This window comes from Chiloscyllium punctatum, chromosome 35, assembly GCF_047496795.1.
Source record: "Chiloscyllium punctatum isolate Juve2018m chromosome 35, sChiPun1.3, whole genome shotgun sequence".
In the NCBI taxonomy this organism is placed as follows: Eukaryota; Metazoa; Chordata; class Chondrichthyes; order Orectolobiformes; family Hemiscylliidae; genus Chiloscyllium; species Chiloscyllium punctatum.
In genome coordinates, this window is record NC_092773.1 from 5,329,111 (window position 1) to 5,343,798 (window position 14,688).

A 14,688-nucleotide genomic window follows, 5' to 3' on the forward strand; every position below is an offset into this window, starting at 1 on the left:
GTTCTCAAGACCCTTCCCCTGCACCCCACCCTCCCCCCCACCCCACCACTGCAAGTAGTGTCATCAACTAAACACACAAAAATCACAAAGAGAAATCATCAGCAGAGACTCACGTTCACTCTCAACCTCTGCAACGGTGATTCCAGGAATCAGCAATGAACCCACAGAGTCATGGTCCCCCATCTGTCTGTCACACACACACACACACACACACACACACACACACACACACACACACACACACACACACACACACGACCTACTGCCCTCCAAGCCATGACAAGTGACTTGATTGAAGAACTTGTCTTGGGGAGATGTTGGCAATGTCACCAGTAATCCAGAGCACAAGGCTAATGGTCTCTGGACATGGGTTCCAATCCCACCATGGCAGATGTTGTTGCAGTTCGAATTCAATAATCTCTGGAATAAATATTTTTTTAAAATCCTGATGGTGATCACATAATAACCATCAATGGCTGTAAAAATACATTCAGTTCATAATGCCTTTCTCTGGATTGGCCCACATGTGACTCCAGACCCAAAGCAATGTAGTTGATTCTTCACTGCCCTCTGGGAAACTAGGAATGGGCAATAAATGCTGACCTAGCCAGCAATGTTACACGCCGTAGACAAATATTAAAAATAAATCTTGTGGGGCCTTGACAGAGGACTTGTGGAGAGAATGTTTCCTCATGTGGGAGAATCTAAAACTCGAAGTCACTACTTTAGAACAGACTTGAGCCAAGACCATTTCCTCATCGAGGGTGATGAGTCTTTGGATCTATCCAAAAGGGAGATGGAAGCAGAACCTTTGAACATTGTTAAGGCACAGGTGGATGGATTCTTGTTATAAGGGGTAAGTGATAATGTAGATGTGAGATTAAAATCAGATCAGTCATTACCTTACTGAATGGTGGAGCAGGCTTGAGGAGCCAAATGGCTTCTTCCTGCTCCTAATTTACATGCAACTATATATATCCTTCTCATCAGGATGGTAAAGACTATTTAGAGTACGTCACTGTCCTCCAAGCATCCTTCAGTAGCAATGCTACAAAGCAACAAGGACCAAAATCGTTACCGTGGGATGACTGCCTGGGTTCAAACATCTCTCAGTGAGATGTCCTGTGCTATCAGACAGACACAGTCATAATACGATTGGACAGGATATTCAGAGCAAATAAGCCATCTCACATGCTGTAGTTTGACTGTTTGAAATTAGCATGAATAATAGGAAATAGAAGCCTGGTTTCAGTGTGACCATGAAGCTGTCTGACAAACTCAATTGCCCCTCTGAGGGTCTTTCAGTGGGAAAATCTGTCAGCTTGTTGAATCTGGGTCTATCTGTGCCTCCTCTTCCACACTTTAAACAGTTCACACAAACCAAAACATCACACTTGAAAGCCAGGAACAGGAACACACATCTGCAGCTCCAGCTAATAAAACCAAACTTGGATTTTTAATGCAAATTTTGTTACAAGAAAAGTTCAGTATATGTTATCGTTATGCTAATTAGAAACCGCGACAGTTTTCTCAGTGCACTTACAAAAAACACAAGTTAATGAAACTCTTTTTAACCAACAGTATCAATGTAGAATGTCTCTCCTGTGGGGAATTATCCTTTTCTTCCACAAAAAAAGGGGAACAGTTACAGCACTTTTTTAAAAGACTCTGCAAAAAGAACTTTTCCTAAATAAAAAAGACACCAAAATAATAATCTTTGTGTGAATTGGAAGCCAAGTGGTTAAAACAGGGATGGGGTCAGGTTTCTTTGAAAGGCCCTTTCTCCCCAGTTTAGTTTCAACTTGAGCAAGCTTCTACCCCATAGTCCAAACCCAACAGCCCCTGAAATCCCACTGTGGCAAACTTGCATTTGCTTTCTCAAAATGGGCTCGAAGCCAGTGTTCGACATTAGGTCTTAGGTTGGGAAGAAGGGGTAGATAGGATTGCTTGGATGCAAACTGAATGACCCCAATGTTGTCTGGAATGTGGTCAGTTGTTCACAGATAGTCAGAGACTGAAGCCAAAGCCTCACAAATGCCCACGTTTGAAGACATCTGCTGTGAACAAGGGATCAATATGAGAGCCAACTCTCTTGCTCTCATACAGACTTCGCTCTAGCAGCAAATTGCCAATTCAAGCAATCTGTCAATGCATCAGTGTTGACAGTCACTGGTCTGGGATCAGTTGGCTTTAAAAGTGACCTCATGCCCCCTCTTGACATGAAAACAGTGAGAACAAGATGACTTTGGCACCCATACCAACAATCAGCAAACTCACTAAGGTTAAAAATGAAAACACACCCACGGCCTACCTCTTCATCTGTTGTACTCACTTCTCTCGACCAGAGGAAAGCGCATTCTCATCTGGAAAGCCACAGGTACCAGTACTCGGCATTTAACAGCAGGGGAGATGAGGGATAATCCATGAAACAGACTGTCTGGTTCACTCAAGCAAATGACCTTTGTACGAACACTGATGATCTGGTCTCTGGCAATCCATGCCATCAGGAGTCCACCCCTGACTAGTGATGCTTGGCCTCTTGCATCACCTCTGCTATCTGTTCTACAAAATCAGTTGCCTTCCTTGCAAAGTAAGAGGTGCCCAAATGCAGCCCAACAGAGCTCACTGGAAGAGAGCTGCAAGGTCAGAGCTCACTCGAGAAGGGGCCTGACCACATGCACGTAGGCTGATATTTTGTGACTGTCAGCTGCCAAACGTCTGTGACATTCAAAAAGTGATCTTCATCCGGTAGGCCTTTTTATTCAGAGCTACAATAAACCCAATACTGCTGTCTTAGGACACCTGTCCTGTTAACAATACACAACTGCATCCCAAGGCAGTGACAGTGATTTGTGCCAACTGTTTAGGGTGGGTACTGCAGTACTGTTGCAGAACAGATTTTCTTTGTTCAGGGTGATTTGGGGTTTTTTGCAAAGGGTGCAGTACAGACGAGAATTGGCAGTGTGCTGCAGTTAAATACACAGGCACTCGAATGAAGAGCATTGCAAACATACATTGCAAGAGAATGAAAGCACAAACTAGGAAAGATTTTCCAGAATTGCACACCGAAATCTGAGGCACTGTTATGCTCATGCAATCAGTGGAAGAGGTACTGCAGATCATTACATTTACTTCTAGCAGTCTTCACAGAGGGAACCAAACAAGTTGGATTCATTTTCATTGGTTAAAGTAGTCTGAAAGTCATTTCTCAGATGAAGCTGGGTTTTAAAACATTCAGCATTTGAACTGTGGAACTAATGTTCCAAAAGGTGTGTGTGGCCCAACCCTTGAGGAACAGCAACCGTCATCAGCTCTTCAACTTCAAGAACTATTGATTTTCCATCCAAAAGGTCAGGTGATAAAAGATGTACGCCAGAGATCTCAGATCTATTTTCTCTCTCGACATTCTGATGACCTCCTCAAACACTGCAGCACCCTGAACTCAATACCAAAATGGGACAAGTTTGACTAAGAAGATGTATTCTGCAGGACAGAACCTGAACAATCAGACTTCCAAATATACAAAACAGAGCTCAATTACAAGAAAGTGTATTTGGCCTGCAGGAGTCTCCTGATTACTGACAGTCCTGTCAAGAACGAGAGAGCTAGTGAAAGAGAGACAGTGTGCAACGTGGGTGGGAGGAGAGACAGACAGTCAGTTAAAATGAGACAAAATGGAGAAGACAGCATGTGAGAGAATAGGCAGACGCAGAAAGTAGGGGAAAGGAATGGGGACAGAGAGACTGGCAGACACAATGGGGAGAGAGACAGAGGCAAGGCAGAGAAGGAGAAACAGAACAGAGCGAGTCGATTTCAATCATGTTACAAATTGGCCTCCCACACATACACCAGCTCAGAGACATATCCCCAAAGGCAACACCAGAGTTCACAATTGAACATCCTTCTCACGTTGACCTTCCCGATTCATCAGGATTCAATCTAGTTCACACATACAGATTCATTCATTTTAAAGTAAAGTTTCTAAATGGGATATAGACATCATGCCATGCAACAGGCTTGTCTTTTTAAAAATAAAAACTTGGAACAAATCAACTTTGTATCCATATTTCCTTTTCCCAAAAGGCTCCCGATGAGCCTTCAAGATCACACATTTAAAAAAAAAATCGGAGCCAGATTTGTAAAAAAGCTGAAGGCATGACTAGTTGGGAACTGAGACTGAGTTCTCCAATGGGCAGAATTGTTCAGGTGGCCAAATGTGAACACACAGGAGTGCTAAGATGTACTGAGCCTCACCTGTTGAAATCATGAGTTGTTACAAGTATAGGTGAAGGGAACAGGTAAAAATGGGGGAGTGGGTGAAGGCAGGTCAGCCACTGGACAAGAGGCAATTAATGCCTTCAGCAACCCTTCAACATTTGCAGGATTTGCTGTTTGTCATCATCTACTGCAGAGCAACACAAGTGAATAGCGCAGTCCTTCCCCCAACTGCGCCCTGAACCAGGTTGAGAACAAATATTAGATTTGGGCACTCAGAGCAGAGATGGGACTGAGATGGCATCCACTTCCCAAATCCACCACACATTCCCCCAGAATGTTCCTTCAGAAAACTTAGCAAGGTCCGCACAAAATCAAGAGCTATGTCAGTCGGCTTCTCTCCAGTCACTTCAGTCCAAGAGGGAGGTGAGCTGGCTTCTGAAGTCAAAGAGATCGGATTTCACAATATTCCAGTAAAACTGGGCACTCACAGCGGAGGTGACGGGACAGGTCGGGAATTATGGATCTCAGGACACTCCCAAGCACTCTCAATAAATAAATAGGACCTCATTATTTGTTAGTGTGCCATCTTATCTTTTCCTTTTATTCCCTGGTTGGTCTTGGCAGCTGGCATCCCTGACTGAGTGGGCATGGGGCGCTGGCCCATTGCTTGCTGCCGACGGTCAGGAGGTACGTTGGTGGCAAATTGGCCTCGCCCCGCCATTTGCTGCTGCTGTGGAGAAGTGTTTTGCAGTCCACGGGTGGCTTGGTAACCCTGAGGAGGCCATTTCATCTGGGCCTGGGCTTGGGCTCGTGCCTGAGCCTGAGCCCGTGCCTGAGCCTGGGCTTGGGCCTGAGCTCGAGCTTGGGCCTGAGTTGGAGTCGGTGCAGGAGGCGGAGATTGAGACAGGGGCTGGTTTAACGTCAGCGGCTTGCGGGGAGGCATCCTTTCATTGATCCGGTCCAAGCCTCTGGCCTGTTCAAAGCTGATCTTCTGCAGCGAAGCTTTGCCTTAGAGATGGACAGAGACACAAGCAACATGTAAGGCTATGCACTGGCAATCACACAGCTTATAGACAAACAGGAACATACAAAACACGAGCTGCTGCAAACTATTCAGCTCCCCAACTCCACCGTTCAATAAAATCACAACTGATCTTCACCCTCAACCTCAAAGAATTGTAAACCATGAGAAGGACAGGGTAGAGTTCCAAATGGTCAGAGAGGTGGCAGATGACGTTCAATTCAGAGAAGTGTGAGATGATGCACATGAAGAGCACAAAGGCAATCTAAAATAGGGGATACAATTCTGAAGGGTGTGAAGGACCAAAAGGACCTGGGTGCATATGTGCAGAAGTCATTGAAGGTGGTAGGATTGGTGCAGAAAGAAATTAATAAACAGCAGTGTTCTCAGCTTTACTAATTGGGAGCATAGTACACAAGAACAAGAGGTGATTTTGAAGTTACTTTGTAGACCTGTTAGAGTATTGTGGACAGTTGTGGGCACCACATTATAGGAGAGATGCGAATGCACCGAAATCAGTGCAGAAGTGATTTAGAAAAACAGCTCCAGAAATGAGAAACTTAAGTTATGAGAATAGATTTAAAAGCTTGGAATGTTCTCCTTGGAGAGAAGGCGACTAAAAAGAGATTTCAGAGAGATTTACAAAACCGTAAGCGAATTGGATAGAACAGAGAGAGAAATCTTCCCACTCTTTAAAGGATCAAGAATGAGAAGGCATAAATTTAAAAGTTTTATTCCAAAAGGAGCAAATGTGAAGGGAGAAAAAAAGCTTTTTGTTCAGCAAGTCGTTAGGATATGGAATGCACAGCTTGGAAATATGGTGAGATTGGCATTTGAGGCATTCAGGAAGTTACTCAGTGATTATTTAAAACTAAAAGGTATATGCAAGGGCTTGTGGAAAAGGCAAGAAAACGGCACAGTCAGAATACTCATTTGGAAAGCTGGTGCAGATACAATGGGTCGAATAGCCTCCCTTTGCACCATAGACCCTGAAATTCTGTGACATGTTCCCATACCATACCTACTTCTACAACTTAAGGTCCCTGGGAATTTTATTCTTAGAGGGTTCATGATCTTGGATCACCCTGATTTAGAAGACAACTGAGGTGGAGTCACTGAAATGTTTAACGGCAGTGAATAGATTTTTGCTAAGTCAGGGAATCACAGATTATCAAGAAAAGATGGGAAGGTGGAATTCAAAACACAACCAGATCAGTTGTGGAGTGGTGATACAGGCTCCTCAGGCTAAATCGTCTACTTCTACTCCTAATTCCTATGTCTGCATGTACGGGTAAGTTGGAGCCAGGTTGTTCAAAGGTGAGAAATGGAAGCACTGTTCTATACAGCAGGTGGTAGAAATCTGGAGTAGTTCTCTCGTAAAGCATGAGAGTCTGAGGGGGGAGGTCAGACAAGCCAATTGCTACATTGACATTGGCCAAGATTATGAAGCATCCTAAAGCAAGGTGAGGAAATGGAACTCCTTGCAGATGTGGGATGATTAGATGAATGGCAGAGCAGGCTTCAAGTGTTGAATGGTCTCATCCTGCTCCTCTGCTTGCTCAGTTAGAAATAAAGAAGTGATGGCCTATTGGTAATAGCGCCAGACTATTAATCTAGAAACTCGAGTAATGTTCTGGGGCCCCGAGTTTGAATTCTGCCATGTCAGACATGGAACCTGAATTCAATCAAAATCTAGAATTAAAACCGTAACAGTGACCATTAATTATTGTTGAGTATTGGAAAAACACCCCATCAGGTTCACAAACAGAGAGGAATCTGCCATCTATACCTGATCTGACCTACATGTGACTCTGGATCCAAAGCAATGTGGTGGACTCTGCCCTTTGGTCAATTAGAATTAAATCATAGCCTTAAGCAGCATGCCCACATCCCATGATCAATTGAAGAAAGTAGAAAAACAGCATGGGTAGAATGGTGACTGGGCAGTGGGCTTATTGACCAAGGCAGCTGCCAGTTCATTTGGCAATTTGCTTTGATAATTCCACAGTTCCCAGGTCAGTCATGTATCTTGAGCAAGTCTCTTGTGTTCCTTCCGTATGTGTCAATTGTGGCTCAGTAGACAGACTCTTACTTGCTAGTCAGATACTGGTGTAAATCTCACATACTGTGGGAGTGCCACACTGGCAGGGGAACCATTTTACAGCTCACACACTAAACAAGACTCCCAGTTTCCACAACACTATGCTCAAGAGCTAAGGAGTTTTACATGGAATTATGATCAACATTTATATCTCAAACAAGACCATTACCCCTTTGCTGGTTGTGGGAGCTTGCTATGCAGCAACTGGTTGGTATTCTGCATTACAACACTGAAAACATGTTACTTGTCTGTCATTGGCTGTGAGGTCCTTCAGGACATGGAAAGGATGTGGAAAAGTGTTATTGATTCCCTTGTTCTTTCATTCTCCATCATCACTGCTCCCTTCCTTATTGGGATGGAGACACTGATCCAAGTTTCCTTATAGACCTCCAGAATTCCTCTCCAGTGCCCCCCCCACCTGCTTGCTCCTTCACATGGTGACTATCATTGAGTCATATGGCATAGGAATAGGACTTTAGGCTCACCACATCTATGCCGACCAATGTACTTCTGATAACTTCTACACTCACATCCAAGTCATTAATGCACATAATAAACAGCAAGGGTCCCAGCACCGATCACTGTGGTACATAAAACATCTCTCCACCATCACTCTTTCACTTCCGATTTGGATGCAGTTTGCCAACTTGCCTTAGATCCTATGTGCTATTACATTCTGGCCCTGCCTTCCATGTGGGACTTTGTCAAAGGCCTGACTGAAGGCCATGTAAAACACACTACCCTCACGAATGTATTTCGTCAACTTTTCAAAAAACTCAGTTAAATTGGTCAGACAGGATCTCCCTCGAACAAATCCATGCTGACTATTGCTGACCATGTCTCTCCGTTCCAAGTATTGATTAATCCTGTTCTTCAGAATTTTTTCCAATAATTTCCCTTCTGGTGACATTAAAAACTGGTCTGTGATTACCTGGCCTATCCCTGCTGCCTTTCTTGAACAAAGAAACCACATGAGCTATCCTCCAGGGATCTGGCCCTTCACCTGTGGCCAGCCAGGTAGTAGATATCTCTGCCAGGGCCCCAGAATCTCCTCCCTTGCCTCAAAAGCAGACTAGGGTACATCTCATCCAGTCCTGGATTCTCATCCACCTGCATACCAGTTAAAACCTGCAACATCTCATCCTTATTAATCTTAACATGTTTAAGCGAAGCAAGTGAATGCAGTTGAAAAATTTTCATTTCAGATCTCACCCACATCCTCTGACTTTGTGCAAGTTTGCCCCCTTTGGTCTCGAGTAGTTCCCACTCTTTCTTTGCTAATCTTCTCAACTTTAACGTACTTGGGTAGGGAGGAGTCAGAACTGATGAACAGTCACTGGGCTCAAAACATTAACTCTGTTTTCACCCCAGAGATGATGCAGACCTGCTGCATTCCACCAGTGATTTCTGTTACAGATCTCCAGCTCTTTGCTTTATTTCACTGATTTTAAATGACTATTTAGACAGTTAAACCGTTGCTGGAACTAAATCCAATCAGGGAACCAGGTTTAATAGACAACAAGTATCTGAAAGCTACTTTGGAAAAAAGAACAATTGAAGTTGATATTTGTCTGGAGTTAAAACTCTGTTTACCATACAATAAAAAGAGTAGAGCAATGAGCAATAACTTCATACATATTCATTAATGAGGTTCGGAAATGGAAGTACACAGCAAATACAGAGGCAACAACTGATAACCTAGCATACATGAAAAGTGCAGTCATTATTCTTGGTTGCACAGTGATCTAAATTTCCCTTTTCAAACTGGGACAAACAGTAGCACCAGGATTTAAACCTCCAGGAATTCAGACATAACCACTTCCAACTCAAAACAAAAAAACCTCCCTTTGGCTGTGCTGAGTAAAAGCAGCTTCTGGACAGTGTAGCGTAGAGCAGTATCACTGGTGTGATAACCTCAGGTGAGGCAGTTGAACAATGTGCCAGGTAACAGCCGAGTCGGACCATCCCATAGTGTAGTTTCAAGTCCACTCCCTACTGTAGCTGAGGTGGCCCCATGCAGTCAGCTGCTCAATGACATCCTGTGGTCAATGGGACCTCCATCTTTACCCAAGTTGGGCTGACAATCCACTCCAATCACACATGACCCAACTGACATTCTCATATCCTCAAGGCAAAAAGCAATGGGCAATAATATCACCTCACCCTATCCCCTAAGGAAGGGGAAGGGGAGAAATAAAGTAAAAATCCAGCACTTGCTTACAGCAGTTTCCTCTTGCCTGTTGCAGTTTTGGAAATTGGGAAATCTAAGGCCACTGCAGCCAGCAAAATGAGGCCTCTCACTTGAAGGGTAACCTGTGGCTGTATGCATTCCACTGTTCCTTTTGAAATGTTAAATACAAGAAAAAGCAGCAGCAGCCAGGGACACCTACACTCATCACCAACACTCAGCAGTTGAGTGTGGCTAGATACTCAGCTTGGCTTGTACAGCAGCAATTGGGATGTGGCCATGAGTGAGAACACACAATTACCAACATACAAACACATACCTGAAGAAGAGGTTACTGCATCAGTCATTGCTGTGAGGATGAACGTCAGCATGGAGGAAAAAAAAGAGACAATGATGTGAGGCACCAGAAACTCTTGCAACACAATTTATCACCAGCTCAACTCAAGTACTCGGCAGAATGCAGAGTCGCTCTTCAGTACACTCTGGGCTTGACCATTAATTTGCAAAGCATTATACAACAATCAGCAAACTCTGGGCATGTCACACACATTTTGGTGACTCATGAGATGGCTCCAATGGCAGGTTGCTCCGAACTCAGTCGAGATCAAAGTGAGGTTTGTGCCACCCTGCAACCCAGTCACAAGCACTTGGCTCTCCCTGCGAATAATTTAGAACATAGAACAGTACAGCACAGAACAGGCCCTTCAGCCCACGATGTTGTGCCGACCATTGATCCTCATGTATGCACCCTCAAATTTCTGTGACTATATGCATGTCCAGTACTCTCTTAAATGTCCCCAATGACCTTGCTTCCACAACTGCTGCTGGCAACGCATTCCATGCTCTCACAACTCTCTGTGTAAAGAACCCGTCTCTGACATCCCCTCTATACTTTCCTCTAACCAGCTTAAATCTATGACCCCTCGTGTTAGCCATTTCTGCCCTGGGAAATAGTCTCTGGCTATCGACTCTATCTATGCCTCTCATTATCTTGTATACCTCAATTCGGTCCCCTCTCCTCCTCCTTTTCTCCAATGAAAAAAGTCCAAGCTCAGTCAACCTCTCTTCATAAGATAAGCCCTCCATTCCAGGCAGCATCCTGGTAAACCTCCTCTGAACCCTCTCCAAAGCATCCACATCTTTCCTATAATAGGCCGACCAGAACTGGACGCAGTATTTGGTCTAACCAAAGTTTTATAGAGCTGCAACAAGATCTCACGACTCTTAAACTCAATCCCCCTGTTAATGAAAGCCAAAACGCCATATGCTTTCTTGACAACCCTGTCCACTTGAGTGGCCATTTTAAGGGATCTATGTACCTCCACACCAAGATCCCTCTGTTCCTCCACACCGCCAAGAATCCTATCCTTAATCCTGTACTCAACTTTCAAATTCGACCTTCCAAAATGCATCACCTCGCATTTATCCAGGTTGAACACCATCTGCCACCTCTCAGCCCTTCTCTGCATCCTGTCAATGTCCCGCTGCAGCCTATAACATCCCTCTATACTGTCAACGACACCTCCAACCTTTGTGTCGTCTGCAAACTTGCTGACCCATCCTTCAATCCCCACATCCAAGTCATTAATAAAAATTACAAACCGTAGAGGCCCAAGGACAGAGCCCTGTGGAACACCACTCACCACTGTCTTCCAGGCAGAATATCTTCCTTCTACTACCACTCGCTGTCTTCTGTCGACCAGCCAATTCTGTATCCAGACAGCTAAGTTCCCCTGTATCCCATTTCTCCTGACCTTCTGAATGAGCCTACCATGGGGAACCTTATCAAATGACTTGCTGAAGTCCAACCCCAGGGCATCAATGTGGACTGCAACAGTTTCCTCATTTCCCCTTCCCCCACCTCACCCTAGTTCTAAACTTCCAGCTCAGTAACTGTCCCCATGACTTGTCCAGACTTGTCCTACCTGCCGATCTCCTTTTCCACCTATCCACTCCACCCTCTCCTCCTTGACCTATCACCTTCATCCCCTCCCCCACTCACCCATTGTACTCTATGCTACTTTCTCCCCACCCCCACCCTCCTCTAGCTTATCTCTCCACGCTTCAGGCTCACTGCCTTTATTCCTGATGACGGGCTTTTGCCCGAAACGTTGATTTCGAAGCTCCTTGGATTCTGCCTGAACTGCTGTGTTCTTCCAGCACCACTAATCCAGAATCTGGTTTCTAGCATCTGGAGTCATTGTTTTTATCTACCTGAAGTCCATATACACCACATCCACAGCTCGACCCTCATCAACTTTTCTAGTCACATCCTCAAAGAACTCGATAAGGTTTGTGAGGCATGACCTGCCCCTCACAAAGCCGCGTTGACTGTATTTAATCAAGTCATACTCTTCCAGATGGTCATAAATCCTATCCTTTAGTATCCTTTCTAACACCTTGCAGACAACAGACGTGAGACTGACTGGTCTGTAATTGCCAGGGATTTCCCTATTTCCTTTCTTGAAGAGAGGAATTACATTTGCCTCTCTCCAATCCTCAGGTACGACTCCAGTGGAGAGCAAGGATCCAAAGACCTTCACAAGTGGCGAAGCAATTGCATTTCTCGTTTCCCAAAGCAGCCGAGGACAAATCTGGTCTGGGCCTGGCGATTTGTCAATCTTAATGTTTGACAAAATTTTCAGCACATCAGCTTCCTCTATCTCTATCCATTCCAGCATGCACACCTGCTCTTCAAAGGTTTCATTCACTACAAAGTTCGTTTCTTTCGTTAAGACAAAAGCAAAAAACTCATTTAGGGCTTCCCCTACCTCCTCAGACTCCACACACAAATTCCCTATACTATCCCTGATCGGCCCTACTCGTTCTTTGACCATTCTCTTATTCCTCACATAAGTGTAAAATGCCTTTGTGTTCTCCCTAATCCGTTCTGCCAAGCCTTTCTCGTACCCCCTCCTGGCTCTCCTCAGACTATTTTTGAGCTCCTCCCTCACCTGCCTGTAATCCTGAAGAGCTGAGCTTGACCCTAGCTTCCTCCACCTTATGTAAGCTACCTTTTTCCTTTTGACGAGAAGCTCCACTGCTCTCGTCATCCAAGGTTCCTTTATCTTACCCCTTCTTGCCTGTCTCAGAGGGACATATTTATTCATCACTTGCAACAACTGTTCCTTAAACAGTCTCCACATGTCCATAGTGCCTGTACCATGGTCCAATTGCTCCCAATCCATGCTTCCTAACTCATGTCTGATCGCATCATAGTTTCCTCTTTCCGAATTAAATTTCCTCCCATTTTACCTAATCCTCTCCTTCTCCATAGCTATGTAGAAAGTGAGGCAGTTGTGGTCACTTTCACCAAAATGCTCTCCCACCACAAGATCTGATACCTGCCCCGGCTCGTTTCCGAGTACCAAGTCTAGAATGGCCTCTCCCCTCATCAGCCTGTCAACGTACTGAGTTAGGAAACCCTCCTGAACACACCTTAAAAAAACAGCTCCATTCAAATCTTCTGCTCGAAGGAGGTTCCAATCAATATTGGGAAAGTTAAAGACACCCATTACAACAACCCTACTACGTCCACACTTTTCCAAAATCTGCCGACCTATGCTTTCTTCAATCTCCCTGCTGCTATTGGGGGGCCTGTAGTAAACCCCTAATGAGGTGACTGCTCCCTTGCTGTTCCTATTTTCCACCCATACTGACTCGGTAGGCAGATCTTCCTCGACAATGGAAGCTTCTGTAGCTGTGATACCCTCTCTGATTAGTAGTGCTACACCCCCTCCTCTTTCCCCCTCCCCCCCCCCTATTCTTTTTAAATGCTCTAAACCCTGGAACATCCAGCAACCATTCCTGCCCCTGAGAAACCCATGTCTCTGTTATGACCACAACATCATAGCACCAGGTACTGATTCATGCTCTAAGTTCATTACTTTTATTCCTGATACTCCTTGTGTTAAAGCATACACACTTTAACTGACCCCTTGGTTTCTTCCCAGGAAAATCCTTCCCACTAGCTGGTCTACCTCTTGCTATTGCCTCATCTGCATCAACTCTCACCTCCGGTATACAGCTCAGGTATAATTTGAAACACAGACTGACTGAGGAGCAAGGCAGCATCAATATCAGGGACCCCATTTCCAGCCAATCTCCCAATGGGTATAAAGGCAGCAGCAGGGAGTTCCTGTCTGGGTTCAGGGCTCCAGTTATGTCCTCAGTATCACTGCTGGTGACCCGTTCACTTAATGAGTCTGGACAAAACACATAGCCCACAACCTCACTCGAAGTAAAAGCCCTGAACTGGGGTTGGGAGGAAATTTCACACCAGCATGTGAATTCATCATTCTGAGGGTGTCAGCAGGAGCTGAGACAGCAGCTTTCAAACTAGGACATTGCAAAGTTACAACCAGGAGAGGGATCAATGTTGCAGTGATTGTGCATGAAATGAGAAAAGGGAATTTCTCCCTGACAATAGCATTGATCGCAGTGAACCCTCAGGCACCTCTGGTTTCTGTTTCCAACTGAATTGCTTCAACGTTCCAATTTTCCAACTAAAGCACTGGCAAAGAGAATGTGGTGAGGTGCTTTGAACAGGGCTGGGGCTGGAGAGGGAAGGATAACCGTGAGAGGGAACAGGAGCGTTCAATGTGTTCCACAGAGAGCTGGAAAGAAGGCATATGGTATATAGGAGAGAAACAGTTTGTCTGTGCCCCTGAGGGACAGTCCTGAAGGCATACACTAACTTTCCTAACCTTTCTCCAAGGCTGATTTTCCTCCTGCCAAGGCACCAAGAGGCAGATTGCCGCTTGGAGTCAAGCCTTTTAACGTCAGTACATTTTCATGTTCCTCTCTGCAAAGAGAACAAACCAACAGAAAGGTTAACTTGAAAGAGCTGCCAAAAAAACATGAAATGAAGGCACCGCGTGCATAGTCATACAGCAGCAGCACAGCACACTTCCAGCCACTGAGAAATCAGGAACATCAGACAACCTACCTAAGAACAGTGAAGACTCGGGCCATCTTGCCAATTGCACGGATCTTGTTCTTGATGACTTCCTTGCGATCATGTTGAGAAGCTGAGACAAAGAGGTGCACAAGGCTATCATTAGGCTCGACAGACCCCTAACCCAGTCAGCCCCAAGCAAGTTACACATAAGCGTTGGGTTTTACGGATGGTGACAAACCCAGTGGTCAAGGTGCAATCCA

The 14,688-nt window shown here is 44.9% G+C and overlaps 1 protein-coding gene across 1 annotated transcript in view; it reads right to left on the reverse strand.

Annotated features, from left to right (window-relative positions):
* Positions 1 to 1,434: 1,434 nt before the first annotated feature.
* The window catches only part of LOC140459593 (serine/threonine-protein phosphatase 2B catalytic subunit gamma isoform-like), a 59,491-nt gene continuing 46,237 nt past the window's right edge, over positions 1,435 to 14,688 (reverse strand). Inside the window, exons 11-14 of the mRNA XM_072553852.1 lie at positions 14,477 to 14,558; positions 14,235 to 14,332; positions 9,848 to 9,877; positions 1,435 to 5,226 (exon numbers count right to left, since the gene is read on the reverse strand). Of these exons, the coding sequence (XP_072409953.1) occupies positions 4,793 to 5,226; positions 9,848 to 9,877; positions 14,235 to 14,332; positions 14,477 to 14,558 (644 nt within the window). The 3' untranslated portion in view covers positions 1,435 to 4,792. The remainder of the gene's footprint in view (positions 5,227 to 9,847; positions 9,878 to 14,234; positions 14,333 to 14,476; positions 14,559 to 14,688) is intronic.